This window comes from Dama dama, chromosome 21 (assembly GCF_033118175.1).
Source record: "Dama dama isolate Ldn47 chromosome 21, ASM3311817v1, whole genome shotgun sequence".
NCBI classification, from domain to species: domain Eukaryota; kingdom Metazoa; phylum Chordata; class Mammalia; order Artiodactyla; family Cervidae; genus Dama; species Dama dama.
In genome coordinates this window covers 26559838-26575636 of record NC_083701.1, presented here as the reverse complement: position 1 = coordinate 26575636, position 15799 = coordinate 26559838, and the positions used below count along the sequence as shown (strand labels likewise).

The window sequence follows — 15799 nt, the reverse complement described above, 5'->3', positions numbered from 1 at the left end:
GACTCCGCCGTCCACGGGATTTTCCAGGCAAGAGTACTGGAGTGGGGTGCCACTGCCTTCACTGGCCACTTTTCATACCCAACACCATATTTATTTCTCATAGAAATCCTGCAACGTAGTTAGAAACCATGCTTCTAAATGAAAATATGTAGACTCAAGAAGAGTATAAGCAATGTGAGCAAGCAGGAACTAAGACTAGAACTTCAAATCTCCAGGACGGACACAGCTTGAGAAATTTCAGCCGCTCCTGACATTACCGCCAAAAGCACACAATGCAAAACCACTGAACTCGACAGGACAGCAGCTGAAAAGTACATGAACATGCACGGAAACTCTGTAAATCCCAACAGCCCTTCGGGAGGGCAGAGAGAGCAACAAACCAGCCAGAACATCACCTTTTGGAGACTCAGAACATCCAAGGAAAGGAGGTGTAAAGCTCACTTGTCTACTAGGTGGGGGAAAACTGACATAATTTACATTTTTTAAAATAGTTAAATCTTAACGCTTTGGCCCTTTGGGAGTTAATCCTCAATTCAATGACTGAAATACAAAAGAAGCCATGGTAGGTACCTGCTCTTCGGTTTTCAGATCACCAAATTCTTGCATAAAGGTGGTTTCCGAAGGGAAGCGAGTAGGTTCTAAGAAGTGAAGCAAGCTGAAGAGCTCTTCCACCGTGTTCTGGAGCGGGGTCCCCGTCAGCAGCACTTTGTGTTCCTACGGGGATGCGAGGATAACTGAGCAAATCATAACAAAAACCATCGCCATGCCAAAGCCTCTCTCGGGATCAGCATTCCCCCAATTCCACACTTGGTCGCTGAAATTCAGCATCCACCCAGCATAAAGCACAGGAATAAGATCCGAAGGCAGAGATACAAGAAATGTGGTCTCTTAGATTCCAAGACCCTGTAAACGTGGTCTGCTATTTTGGTTTCTCCTGGGATGTTTAGGTCAATGTTTTGGTGGTGTGGCTCTGCACGTCTCCTACGCCTCATGGCATCTTTTCCCACCAAAGTTCTAGTTTTGCCTAAGATTCCTAGCTCAGATGAAGCTCACATGCTCCTTTTCTGCTCTCTACAGGGCTATGCCCTCCCCATCTGCTTCCTGCATGACTCACTTCAGAGACAAAAGAAGGTTTTCTACAGGCAACAGCACATGAAAAACTATTTTGTTCAGCAAACATTTCAATCTAGCAAAGAGGTCAGCTTGGTTTTAAATGCCACAATCATGTTTCTGTTTTTTGTTTTTTTAATAGATGCTATTTCTTACTTTGTCTCCTTGAACCAAAGTAGGTATTTTCTTTAAAGCACTTCTTCCTGTTAACGAGCTCTTTCTTCGGCTTTCTTTATGGATCCGTACCTTTGTCCTCTTATTTCTACGTATCCAACATGGTGACCAGTCTTAATGACAATGAATTTATTGATCTTAAAGGCCTTATCATGTTCTACTTTGGCCTTTTAGGACACCGCACAGTTAATAAAACTATTTCCAAAAGTGGCTATACCTTCAAGGAGGTTCAAAAGCGATATTCTGACTTTACTGGAAGTTTGACAAGGCTTGGTTGCCGAGCAGAGTATGTGCTCAGTAAATACTGGATGGTGATTCGCCTAAAGGCATGCTCATTTTTTCAACATCTATTGAGTCTTATCTGTCAATGAAGCTCTTCGAAACCAAGGTGAACCAGTTATATTTGCTTTTATTCTTCCTTTGCTTCCTTTTGAATAAAGAGGGCTCTGATTCAGGAAAATACACAGATCATTGTCATCTTCTAACTCATTAAATTCATAAAGAGTAAGGAACTTGCAAAGCAATGCAAGATTTTCTAATGTATAAGCATACTGGTGGGTAACATGGGCCAAGTTCCTGATTTGTTCAAGTCCCGAATTACTTTACCCAAGAATTTTTAAAAATATTGCCATAGATTCAGGAAAACCGTTACGGCAGAGGAATAGCTGTATCAATACTACAGATCATCTCTCAGTTTTTTTAATATCCTTTATGATCAAGTGAAATACTCAGCTGTTAACCAAAATACTTCAGCAAAAGTCTTTTAAGTTATTAATTTTAAAATTAACTTATTTGAAAAACAGGAAAAGAACTTTTTTACGCTGCTTCCCTTCAAGTTCTTTTTAAAGCCAGTTCTATCAAACAGTCATACAGAGGACCCTTTGGTAAGGTTGCACAGGTAGCAATATGAAACCAGGTTTCCCTCTGAAAGTCATTATTAACATAAATACAAGTTACATGCAGGTGTCACAAAAGGTCACGCGAGAGACGGGCTACCAGGCTTACTACATCCAAGTTCAACTTTGCCAGCAGCTAAGCTTTCCGCTTGAAAATGTTACCATCCCTTTTAGCTGTGATGGAGTGACATTCACTTAATTTCATTTCAGCAGAGTCTTTAATTTGTGTGAGGCCTCCTGACAATGAATGATGAGCTAACAGAATCCATGAAGACCCTCCACCACCTTCAGAGGGTCCCCTCCTTGCCCATAAGGGACAAGGAGATGGCCCTGCCTCCTGCACTCCCACGGAGGGGGCAGAGAACACAAATGCCCCTCAGCCCAGCAGCTTCTCGAGCGTCTCCTTGGTGACCGGAGAGTTGAAGACGCTGCCTGGTCCTCCGTTTCTGAGAATCTACCACTTTCATCACAACTGTGTCTAGTGCAGCTAACAAGTCGTTCTCTGTGACCTGCTCCATGGTGGGGTAGAGTTATTATCTGCCATTTTCACCATGACTTATTCTAGGAAAGATGAACAGAGACTGGTCAGTGGATAAGTTCTCATGATGTATAGCCAAAGTAAGGATTTAAAGACCAGGCAATGAGCAGACCCCATGGACTACAGCCTGCCAGGCTCCTCTGTCCATGGAATCCTCCAGGTCAGAATACTGGAGTGGGTAGCTGTTCCTTTCTTCAGGTGATCTTCCAACCCAGGGATCGAACCCAGGTCTCCTGCACTGCAGGTGGATTCTTTACCATCTGAGCTACCAGGGAAGCCCAAGAATATTGGAGTGGGTAGCCTATCCCTTCTCCAGTGGATCTTCCCGACCCAGGAATTGAACCGGGGTCTCCTGCATTGCAGGCGGATTCTTTACAGCTGAGCCACCAGGGAAGCCCCAATGAGCAGTTCAGAACTGGACAAATGTAATTATATTCTAACTCTGAACAATGATATTGCATTCCATCAACAACTCTTGATCGTTGGAAAAAAAGCTATTTTGTTCATTTGCTAATCAGAGCTTTCCATGGTGAAACATGAATGAGTTGTAGGTATGCCAGGTTCCTGGGGCAGCTGACAGGCTGGGACAGTCAGGATCCCAGCACTGGTCACCTGTGTCAGTGGCCTGTCTTCTTGGCTTACCCTAGTATGATATACAAATATTATCATTTTCTATATGTGCCATTGTGTGAAAATAGGGAACACTACCGTATATAACAGAAAAACTATCTGGATAACAGATTCTAACCCGTTAATGAAGTGTTACTATAAACAACAGAAAATCCTTCAGAATCTCCCAGCAACAATTAGATTATTGGATGTTGACAGTTAAACAAACTGTACTCACCAATGAAGGGCTATTTTGCAGTAAGAATCCACTATCTGGGAGCACAGAAACTAATAATAGACAACTCAGATGAACTGCAGATGACTACGCCCTCCGGTGCCATAAATGTCTCTTACATGGACCACTGTGGAGATGGGCCCCTACTCAGAAGGCACAGTTAGGTTTCATAAGAAAATTAATGTTCACCTAAACCTGAATGGGTTTCTGAAAGTGTATTAGTCATTCAGTCATGTCCCACTCTGTGACCTCATGGACTGTAGCCCGCCAGGATCCTCTATCCATGGCATTCTCCAGGCAAGAATACTGGAGTGGGTTGCCAGTCTCTTTCTCCTGCATTGCAGGCAGATTCTTTACCATAAGCCATTTCTTCAGTGTAAGACTAAAACAGTATCATCTGGAGAGACTAGTTCCAGCCATAGTGTTTCTCTTCCTCATGTTTTCAAGATTATTCTAAGTGTTCTAATTTGTTTTCTAGATTGAACACCAAAATAGTAAAAACTGCTCTGAGAAAGGTCTTAAGATGGAAAACTCCACCCTAAGTAGGATAATTCAGTCAGATTTTCTTCCTTCAAACAGAAAGAGATTTTGTTTGTTTTTAATTAAAAGAATAGCTGGCTAATTCAATCCCCTTAATTTAGGAATAAAAGAAGCCAATTCAAAGAACCAGCTGCAACAGAAAGCTTTTAAGTGTTCTCTTTGGTGGTACCAGTCTTGTAAAAAAAATTTACAGCCAATAACATACAGAATATTTCTTTCCACCTCAAACTCTCAATTAACAAGAGATCAAATTAATCTACAGAAGTCAACAATAAAGGATTTAAAAAATCTCTTTGTACCTTTGAAAAATTCATCTAAACATCCAAGACATGCTGAATATCTTTGCTTCTTCAATGTACATTAAAAATAAAAACAAGTGATTAAAACCCATCTTGTAAACTACAGAGTGAACAGAGACCTGAGGGTGACAGAGTCACATAATAATGTCTGCTAGAAAACCATACAGCAGTGTGGAAAGGAAAGTCAATCAAACTCTAACCATTTCTACCATGTGTTATCCCAAGATACTCCTACTGGGGGAAAAAATATATATAAAAAAAATCTACTCACGAAGTCTTGTCCATCTCTTGGGAGGAGTATGTAATGCTACTAAGTCACTTCAGTCATGTCTGACTCTGTGCGACCCCATCCCTGGGATTCTCCAGGCAAGAACACCGGAGTGGGTTGCCATTTCCTTCTCCAATGCATAAAAGTGAAAAGTGAAAGTGAAGTCGCTCAGTCATGTCCGACTCTTTGAGACCCCATGGACTGCAGCCTACCAGGCTCCTCTGTCCATGGGATTTTCCAGGCAAGAGTACTGGAGTGGGGTGCCATTGCCTTCTCCGGAAGTATGTAATAGACCTGGTCTAAAACTCCAGATCAAATTCAAGGTCTTATCATGCACTAAACTTCTAAGTGTCTGCACAAACTGGGCCAGTTCCAGATATCCACTCAACTTAGTGAGAAAAACTGCACCTACAATCCCTTGGAGGCAAAACCTACAAACCCTGGAATATAACTGGATCATCACCAGGGAGCTAAAGTTTGGCCTAACGGCTTACAACATGGCAGTACTTACAAACAAGAGGGAAATGCAAACACTTGAAACTCAGCGGAAGTATCATGAACATACTCTGCTGTGGTAACAAGTGTACAAAAACACCAGCCATCAACAGAAGAGTCAGGAAGATGGCAGCAACTTTTAAGTAAACTCAGGAGCAAACATGTCCCAGGATTTGACAGGCTTTGCAAACACCCTTCAAAGGGATCAGCTGGACTCAGAGCACCAGGAAAACTGAGTTGGTTAACAATCTTATCCGGGTTCAAGGGAAGCACCAATATGACCACTGACCAAGTCCATCATCTTGAGTCCTTCCAAGAGCTTGCAGTTCCTGTTCTTCAGCCTGTGGGCTTCATCGATGACTACACATCGCCAGGGAATATTCCGCAGCTCAGGACAATCGGTCAGAATCATCTCAAATGTAGTGATGATGGCGTGGAACTTATATGACCCCTTTATCACTCGACCCTACAATAAGGACTCCGTGTTATTATTTAGCATTGAATATTACATTAATAACTTTAATGATGAACAAATAGCATAATATATATATATTTATTTATTTATCCTTTTGGGAACGCCTTTATTTATATTTTGTTTTCAAGGTATTTTTGGAAGTTTTAAGCTCTTGCGGTACAACAGAGTTTTAAAATCTTTCATTTTTTAAGGAAGTTTGCAATTTGCTGGTAAAATTTCCAACCCAGTTTTTTTACAGATAAGATGCAGTAAGTGTGTCTGTTTTAGTTACATCCTACAGACTCCAAAAGGCAAAAGGCCAGAGGGACTATGTACTAAGGCAATTTTTAAAAAATGTTTTTACTTTTTAAACCTTTTTTTCCCCCATTTTGTAACTTAGTTTTCACTTTTAATGTGCTAACATGAAAAAAGCATTCAACTCAGGACAGAACTTTCAACAATTTTCCAAATCTAAAGATCGACACCAAAACACATTTTAATATTCTTCTCCTTTAAGTAATTGTAGGTCAGATTTTACACTCAAAGCAAATAAATATAGAACACAAAACTCTGTCCTATTTCCAGTTATAGGACTTACATTTCACCTATTGCTTAAAACTATTTTATTATAGCACATACTATTTATTCTTCTTTCTCTGTCACTTATAATGCTTCAGGGTCAACATCAAAGATAATTTCATACAGATAACTAGAATTAGTTAAAAGTCACAGCAACTGCTACTAAGAGCCAAAGTATAAACTATTCCCTCTGGGTATATTCAATGTACCAGTTAATGTTAGATGCCTAATACTTTTCATTTCTAGAAACAATAAAGAACACAATATTCTTCCCATTCCCATTTAATAACTCTTTTCTTGGTTTCACTTTCTTTTAGGGTTTAAAAAATAGACCAAATTAGCCTATCAATGCATTGAATGATTTTCAGCAATCATCCAAGGTAAAAAAAAATTTCATGTGTTGCTAATAATTAGAAACAGCAAGGCTATAAAAAGAAAGACCTGTCATCATAAGATATGAAATTATAATCCAAACATAAATTGGGTAAGAAATCTAAACCAAAATTTCTCTAGTTCTGCAAAATCTAGACATACCCCTGAAAGGTCTGAAACCATTTGAACATTCAACGTGTTAAAAGTGCCCCTACGTGTAAGGACTGTCCGCCTGAGACACTTTACCTGGGGATCTTTGAAGTACATTTCATACAACTGAATGGTCCGACGACTAGCTTGACTCCCATGGTACACAACCACGTTCAATTCTGTCCAGGTCCGGAATTCCCTTTCCCAGTTGGGGATTGTGGACAATGGGGCAATTACTAAAAAAGGGCCATGGATTCCTTTCAAATATATCTCATAGAGAAATGTAATGGACTGGATAGTTTTTCCCAAACCCATTTCATCTGCTAAAATGCAGTTTCGCCTTTGGGAGGGAAATAAAACAAGGAAACTTTCATGAGTACACAAACAAGACAGCGCTTTCTCCTCACAAGGTAAGTGTATATATCCATTAAACTTATAAATGCATGCCTTAACTGCTTCTTTAAATACAATGAGATACAGTTTCAAACAAAATGTTCTGAGACATAGAAAATTACTTCTACACACTTCAATCAGTCTCTACATTAGTACATGTTAATTAGACAAATATTAAGCATACTTCCAGTGTTTGCTTTTTAAATAATTTTTATTAGCGAGTTAAAATGTTGCTATATTTGATCAATACTTTCAATAACTACAGAAGAGCTATTATAGGCTTTCTTTAAAAGGTGAAGAAAAATGCATTTTACATACATGTTGTACCAATTGAAAAGTAGCCAGTTTACTCCCTCCAACTGGTATTCCCTGAGTTTGTTATTGTTTTTATACTCCCTGGAACTCTCCGATTTCTTCCAGTCATCAGCAGGGGGTCGCTCCTGTTTCAAATACAGGAAATCCCATTAGTGGTTTCTCACAGACCACACCACGGGGCCGTGGGCAAATGCAACCCTCCGCCACCCGCCAGTCCTCACCACGCGCTCTGTCTCTGGCTCCCGGGACATGAGCTTCTCAAACTCTTCAATCTTGGCTTGGTCTATGTCCTGCCTCAGCTCCCAGGTGCTGTCTTCATAAGGCAGGGAGCACCACTTCACCAGATAGTGGGTCACAGGCTGGGGGGTTTAAACACAGCAGAATGACGTATGAAAAACACGCACTCTGCTTCACTTACGCCAGACACTACCCCAGCAACAGCAAGACGGAGCTGGGAGGCATTTTAAAACTGTGATGCTGAATGAGGAGCTCTTGGTTAGCGTCTAAAAGAACTAAAAATACAGTTCAGTCCCCTACATATGAACGAGCTCTGTTCCAAGAATGCGTTCATAAGTCCAATTTGTTCATAAGTCCAACAAAGTTAGCCTAAGTACCCAATTTGTGTGTGTGTGTGTGTGTGTGTGTGCACGCGCACACGCATCTACTGCATTAGCAGGTGGATTCTTTACCACTGCGCCACCTGGGAAGTAGCCAACTAATACAATAAGCTGTACATACCTCTGCTTTTACACTTGCTTCCAAACATCCTAGGTTGAAATAAGGATACTGTATTCTCTAACAGTGCTGCACACAGAAGGTCAGCCATTTGTCAAGGATGCCGCACATGACAACATGTGCCAGACACACGAACTAACCTATGTGACTGGACGTGCAAACACACGTTCACACCTTTGAAAATCTGCAACTTGAAGGTTCGTATGTAGGGGACTTACTGTAATATTATTAAACACTGTCAGAACAAATTGCTTTTTATCTAAGCCACTGGTAAGTCATGTTCAAAAACCAAAAAGTATAAAGAAATAGATAGTAAATAACAAAGCTGAATCTGAACCTTATTTGTGTGATCATTAGGCAACTGATTCAGACTCACAAGGTAACTCATCTTGGTGTGTTTACATATTTACCTAACTGGCTACTTTCTTAAACAATGAGAAACAGGCTTGAACTTATTAGGATTTCTGCTTTTTTCTTAAAGGGATACTGTCTGTATGCAATTGCTTTAAAGTAATGTGTTTGAGCTCTAGAAGACTGGAGAGCAAAATACCTTGGGTAATGCAGATCAAGAAGATCTCCTTTACCTTTCTTCTAGCAAGTATGTGGAGCTTTGGATCTTCATTTTAGGACAAAGGTACTGATTATTTAAGCTCTAAACCTAATAGTAAGTTGATAGAGCTCAGCTAAATTTAGACCACAGCTCTGATCGGGCTGTGATGTTACAAACATTTGCTGAACTATATAAATATGCAGGAAAAAAATTTTTTTTAAGTACAACTAAGCAAAACTAGAAAGGTAAACATCATATTACAGATACAGTCTTTGAAACATCATGGACCCGGTGATACAGAATTTGGAATAAAAATGGGACTTCACTGCAGACTCTCACTAGACATGCAAGATCCAAACATCCAAATACTTCATGGAGTTTAATTTACAAGAAGAAGCTAAGTGAAAGACCTCATGGTGGGTGGGAATATCCTTACGAAGACACAATGCTCAGAAGTCACTAGATGCGTGTTTATTCTTACGCGATGAGTAGGATGCCCTACCAACTGCTCTTTACAACTTGTTTGGGTTCTTCAAAGCAAAACGGGCATGCTGAGACTCAGATCTCATAAAAAGAAGGATTCTATAGCATCCTCCATGTACCATGTTAAATGAGGCCCATCAACTCCATTAGCGATGTCTTCTGTTACTTAACATTGACTGCGTTTTTGCTACCAGGGTACTCTTACAAGGGGAATTTGTGCTACATAACAGATTTACACCAAAATACAATAAATTCCTTGTTGATCTTATCCGGAACTGTGCAAAATGTCAGTGTTCTTTGCCTCACGTTGAAAACTGATTTCTTTTAAAAAGCTCTCAGACTAAAACAAACAACATATTTACTGTGATTATTAAGTCCTAAAACTAATAGTAAGTTAGTACATTTCAGTTTGGTTTAGACCAAGTGTGTCATAATACAAGGCTGTGAGCAGGACCAGATCTTGGGAGTTCATGATCATTCTCCATAAACACACGTAAGCAGTCTGAGTCACTGCCCCCTAAGACAAATGATCTTCTGTTACCTCTCCCCGGTCATCTGTGCTACGTGCAAAGTCCATTATCCGGTCAACCTCCACGTAATCTGGATTAAAAAGCTCATCTTCAATCTACACCAAAGGGGAGAAAAAAAAAAAGTTAAAATGTTTATTTAACTCCTGAGAATACACACTATTTCTCTTTTCATCAGGCGGTACTATTTGGGGTCACAGCAATACAAAATTTATATTTGGCATAGGTCTGTTACATTAATTGAAATGCTATAATTTAGCAAAATCACTCCCCATGAGGAAATCAAGAGTTCTCAGACTTTGTTAACTGGGTCTTTTAATTACTGTGTGAAACCTTTTTACTGTGAGAGAATGTTTAAGAATATTTTAAATCAAGTGTGAAATTACAATTCACTAATGAGCAATCCAAAAGGCTTATGGCACGCAATGCATTTAGCATTCTTGAGACTGCAGTTTGCAAAAAAGATCAGAACTGTGCACAGTTAAGTGCTACTGGAGTCTTACAACTATCTGATGCCTTATAGCATCATTTGCAGAATGTTATTCAAAAGCTAAAAAAACACTGAGACCAGTGAATTCCACATTTAAGCGTGAACGGAGTTTATGTTGTTTGGTCACCTTTGCCAATCAGTATTAGTGCCTTATTTGAATACAATCTTGGCGTACATCGAAGTGTTCTCACATGATTTATTTCTATTGAACACAGAGCATTTGGCTAAAAGTACTGAGGATAAAGAAATGAGGCTTTAAACATTGGGTTCTCTAGCTGAGACATTAACAACCTTTACAGAAGTCAAGTAATGCTGCTTGTCTGAAAACTGATCTCACGTAAAAGAAGAGAATTTGGCTCAAAGGGAAGTTACAGACTAAGCCATACTTTAAAGAAGTCAGAGTCAGATAAGTTAGAAAGAAAAAAAAAAAAAAAAAAGACACATTACTATGTGTTCCCAGAGATTAATTTATCAGTAACATAACTTCATTAAAATGCTTTGCAAAAACATTAGATACTGTCCGCATTCCCGGAGTTGCAGGTTGAAGAGCTGCCTGGTCACAGTCGACTTCAGGATAACAAACATTCTCTGGGGTCCTGTGCCCACTTAATGCACCCAGTTTGGATGCTGTGAACTGTGAATCATGAAACAAAACCCAGAAATACCAACAGTGTGTTTCAACTGCCTCAGGTCTTTACCTGGAGTTCATGACTAAGGCAACAAAAACCTCTGAAACATAAATGCATTGGCTTGTCAAAGCTTCTAGATTTAGATGCCCAGTATCTACATATTATTCATGTATAGCATAAACACTAAACCTTTCCACAAACTAGGGTTTTATGATAAAAGCTCTAAGGCAACTTGTTATTAGACAGAATTTTTTATTAAATCTGAATTAAAATCCTTAACTTTACTCCTAAACACGTTTATCCTTCAAGCAAGTAATCTATGCCACCACACCTGTGATTTCCAGTCTCAATAATTTTTCTGAATAGAGAGTTTTAGTTGCAGTGGCTTAAAAGGAAGCCTAAGGTGAATCAGAGAAGGCAAAAGTGGTCATAACTAAAAACCTCAAAGCAGCAGAACTGGGGGGTGCCTGAAGCCAGGACCATCTATAGGACACGACAAACAGGTATGTGTGTGAGCATACCTGCACGTGTGTGTGTCAAGGAGCAGGAACTGGTATCCTTCTCTGTTAACCCTCAGATCCTCTTTTCAGACACAAGCTTATGCTCCTTCCATTCAGGACAAAGCTTAAGATTTACTGTTATCAAGTAACCAGGAAGATAATGTATTTCAGCCTTTCACCCACAACAAGTGGGTGTTGTTCAGTCACTAATCATGTCTGATTATTTGCAACCCTGTGGACTGTAGCACACCAGGCTCCCCTGTCCTTCACTGTCTCTCGGAGTTTGCTCAAACTCATGTCCATTGAGTCAGTGATGCTATCCAACCATCTAATTCTCTGCTGCCCCCTTTTCCTCTTGCCCTCAATCTTTCTCGGCATCAGGGTCTTTTTCAATGAGTCAGCTCTTTGCATCAGGTGGCCAAGTTTACACTACGCCTTTGGGGGCATGGAGTTCAGATTCCAGGAGACCCGAGACTTGTCACCTGAGAGGATAAGTCTGGACTCTATGATATAAAAGTACTGCACACTCATCTGTCTGTGACCTCCTCCCCCATCTCCAACAAAGGGTCGGGGTGTGAAGTTGGTCGTGAAACAGGTAAGATTTTGCATCAAATTTCACACTTTTTTAACAGTTTACATTCTGTTAAACTCCTTCATGGAGAGGGAAATGAATGAGTCAGCCAGGTTAGTCTTTCAACGTGAAGGTTTCTCTTTATCTGCTTGAGGCTGTAAATGAAAGCAAGCGGGTGATCATAGGTCTAGGGGCCCCTGGAGGCAGCCCGCGGGAGCCTTGTTTATGTAACTGACTCCGCTGGAAAAGAACCATGGCTCTTCCTAAACTAGGCAGGCAGTGTTTCCTGCCCTAGACATTACTCAGTCACTCAGTGATCGCTGCTCAGTCGTGTCCGACTCTACAATCTCATGGGCTGTAGCCCGCCAGGCTCCTCTGTCCATGGGATTCCCCAGGCAAGAACACTGGAGTGGGTGGCCATTCCGTTCTCCAGGGGACCCTTCTGACCCAGGGACTGAACCCAGGTCTCCCACATTGGAGGCAGATTCTTTCACCAGGGAAGCCCTAAGTATGGGTATCTTTATCTTAATTGATAATCTAGGATAAAGGGGAGGGAGGTAAAGATATTAGATATTATATCAACTCCTGTACCACAGCATATCATCTGTGAAAAGAAGGTCAGCAAATTCTCTGACTTTAACAAGAGAAATGTCACACACCTTCCCCAATTGAAATGAATGTTTACATCCTAGAACTTAATACTAACTGTAGAGTTTTTGAGTTTTTAATCTGCTTAACCTTTTTTAAGATTTTTTTTTTTAATGTGGACCATTTTTAAAGTCTTTACTGAATTTGTTACCATATTGATTCTGTTGTTTATGTTCTGGTTTTTTCACCACAAGACAGTTGGGATCGTAACTCCCTGACCAGGGATCGAACCTGTACTTCCCGCAGCAGAAAGCAAAGCCTTAACTGGACCTCTAAGGAAGTCCCTCACCTGCTACATCTTAATAAGCCTTTTGTCCACTGCTTTTTGCACTGTCTACTAACTGTACTTCACTTCAAGATTGAATCATACCACCACATTTCCACATAATCTCAGAAGGACCAGTATCTTCTAGACTCAGCAACAGGAAGAATGAGAAATTTCCTGTTTACAAATTATTTTAGCAATAACCAGTTACCAATATGCAAGCAACAGCACCAAATGAGGCAAACTAGTTTCTCTTAATAATATGCTGATGTGAAATTCAAAATTTAGAACATTTAAAAAATGTAAATACTTTAGAAAATTAACCAGGTTTTCCATACCTCTGACAGGAATTTGTTCTGGCCTTGCTTTGCCTTAAATCGCTTAATCTTTTGCTGAATTCTCTTATCTTTTTCCAGATCTTCTACGGACGCCCATTGACAATGAAGATAAGAGCTAAAAAAATAAAATGATATACTTGAAACAGAAAGTAATTGATCTTTATGATACATGTTCATTATCACTCTCCCCCCAAAATCAACTACACAGATGATTAACACAATAACCTGTTTAATTACTTACTCATTGAGGCTGCTGAGCCACATTTCAATATAACCACTAATGGTTAAGAATAAGAGAAAATAATCAATAACAGATACTAAAATTTGCCTTCTGTGCTGGGTCTGCAGTTCTCTTACCCATTTCCCATTAGAAAGAAAGAAAGAAAAAGACCTAATCACAAGCTGTTTTCATAAGTGAATGGATTTTACTTCAATACAAAACAGTTAGCACTACAAGGTGGCTTTAATTATGGATTTGTTTTCAGCCTTTTATCATTAATTGAGAAATAAAAGGTTTCTGTCAAATTTAAAGAATTCAAATTTAAAACAGCAAAGGTAAACCTCATTTCCTCTTTCTAAAACAACTGGGGAGAAAAGGACTGCCCGTAGCTCTAGAACACCAGTACCCCCAGTCCTCTCCTTGACCCCTAGTCCCTCTGCCAGGAGCTCTGAGATGATGCCCCTTGGGGTCCCTTGTGAATTTTTCACTCTCCAATGCCTACTCTTCTCTCACTGGCTAGTCTCCTCCTGTGCAGACTCACCACCAGCCTGCTCTGAGCACATGCTGTGTCTTCTCTAACCTGAACTTGAATACTCCCCACCCCACCTTTCCGTTTTCATCCCCGAGACTCACAGGTATACAGTTAATGTTGTATGGTACCTTTGACATCCTTTCATTCAGTTATTTCAATATCCTCAGTACTATCATCCTCTCCCTACCCCACACCCCTATAACCTCGCCTGTCTCTTATTTCTCTTTTTAGTGATGACATTTAAAAAAAATGAGGTGCTTTCAAAATCAAGATACTACTACTCTTAGAAATTATGTGGCCAATACAAAAACCTTTCAAAAAATGATTAATGATATGGAAAAGGCTGATGACATTAAATATCATATCATTTTTATTTATATAACATCTAATATGCATTTTCATAGGTAGGACAGATTTAGTCCTTCTACAGTGGACTGAGGGAGATAAGGATTTTAAATACATATGCCTTGTATAGATATGAATTGATAGACGCCCTATACATGCACGCACGCGCACACGCGCACACACACACACACACTCTCAGGGAAAAAAGACTCAATGAAAATGCATCAAAATGCTAGTAATGATCATTCTGGGTGATAAGACTGTAAATATTTTTTACTTTTGACTTGTATTTTCCAAATTTTCAATAAATAACATGCAATACTGTTATAACCAAAACCAAATATTGTAAACATCACCTCGTCTAGTTTCCTAATTATTGGATAGAAAAAGGTATGTGAGCACTCAGCACCTTTGTCTTGGCTGAGGTGCACATGCCTTTAAAAGCGCTGCCAGGGCGGCCATGAAGGAGATGCAGGCCCTTCAACAGCTGGTCCAGCCCTGCTCTCCCTCCGGCAAACTGGGCGGAAATTTTGGGCAGTGAAATCAGTTCCAACTAAATGGAGAAAAACCACAGGCTTCTCCACTAGGATCAGAAGCAAGGCAAGGATACCAAGGCAAGGATATGTCCTCTACTATTCAATATCACGTTCTAGGCATTGGCCAATGCTGTGAGATGAGAGAAAATAAGAGGAGTGGTAATTGGAAAATAAGAACTCTATTTGCAGATGATATGACTGCATAACTGGAAAACCCTAGAGGATCAATTAGGAAACTAATTCAAATAATAAAATAAAATAATTCAGTTATATAGCAGAATATAAAATTAACAGACAGAAGTCAAATGTCTCCATTTACACAAATAAAACAGAAGAAATAATGATAGTGAAAACCTCTTTTACAGTATTAACAAAGAAAAAATACTTAGTAACAAATTTAATAAGGAACATGTGAAAATTGTATAAGGAAGCATTTAAGATCCTCCTAAAAGACACAGAAAGCACGTTGAACCAAGAAAGACATCCTTGTTTTCAGATAGCAAGACTCAATATCATAAGTCATAAATTTGTAATTTAACACAATGTAAATAAAAATATAAACAACTATTTTAATGGAGTTAGACAAGTGAATGCTGGTTTGTATATAAAAATGAACATGCTAAACATCCAGAAAAAACCATAAAAAGGAACTGTCTTAGGGAAAACTCCAATAAACCAGGTAATAAAATATTATAAAGCCTCTATAAGTAAAATAGTATGCTATAACTTGTGAAGAGACAGATCAAATGATTAGAATAAAGACAGACATGGACTCAATAAATATGTATCTTTAGTTCATGATAAAGGTTGCATCTCAAATCACCAGGGCAAAGATGGACTTTTTAATAATGATGCTGAAACAACAATTTTTGTAAAAGAATAAAATTAAGAGTTATGCTTTACACCATGTACCAAATGAATCAAGAACCTAAAAAGAGAAGATAAAAACATGCAAATAGTACAGAAAAAGACAGAAAATTCCTTTTTAGCCAGGGGTAGGAAA

At 39.4% G+C, this 15799-nt stretch overlaps 1 protein-coding gene across 3 annotated transcripts in view; it reads right to left on the bottom strand.

Moving 5' to 3' along the window:
- CHD7 (chromodomain helicase DNA binding protein 7) overlaps positions 1-15799 on the bottom strand; it is a 187061-nt gene that overhangs the window by 37492 nt on the left and 133770 nt on the right. For all 3 annotated transcript variants that reach the window (XM_061123365.1, XM_061123367.1, XM_061123368.1), the window contains exons 8-14: positions 13164-13278; positions 9737-9820; positions 7649-7786; positions 7431-7552; positions 6816-7059; positions 5454-5630; positions 571-714 (exon numbers count right to left, since the gene is read on the bottom strand). In XM_061123365.1, the coding sequence (XP_060979348.1) occupies positions 571-714; positions 5454-5630; positions 6816-7059; positions 7431-7552; positions 7649-7786; positions 9737-9820; positions 13164-13278 (1024 nt within the window). The remainder of the gene's footprint in view (positions 1-570; positions 715-5453; positions 5631-6815; positions 7060-7430; positions 7553-7648; positions 7787-9736; positions 9821-13163; positions 13279-15799) is intronic.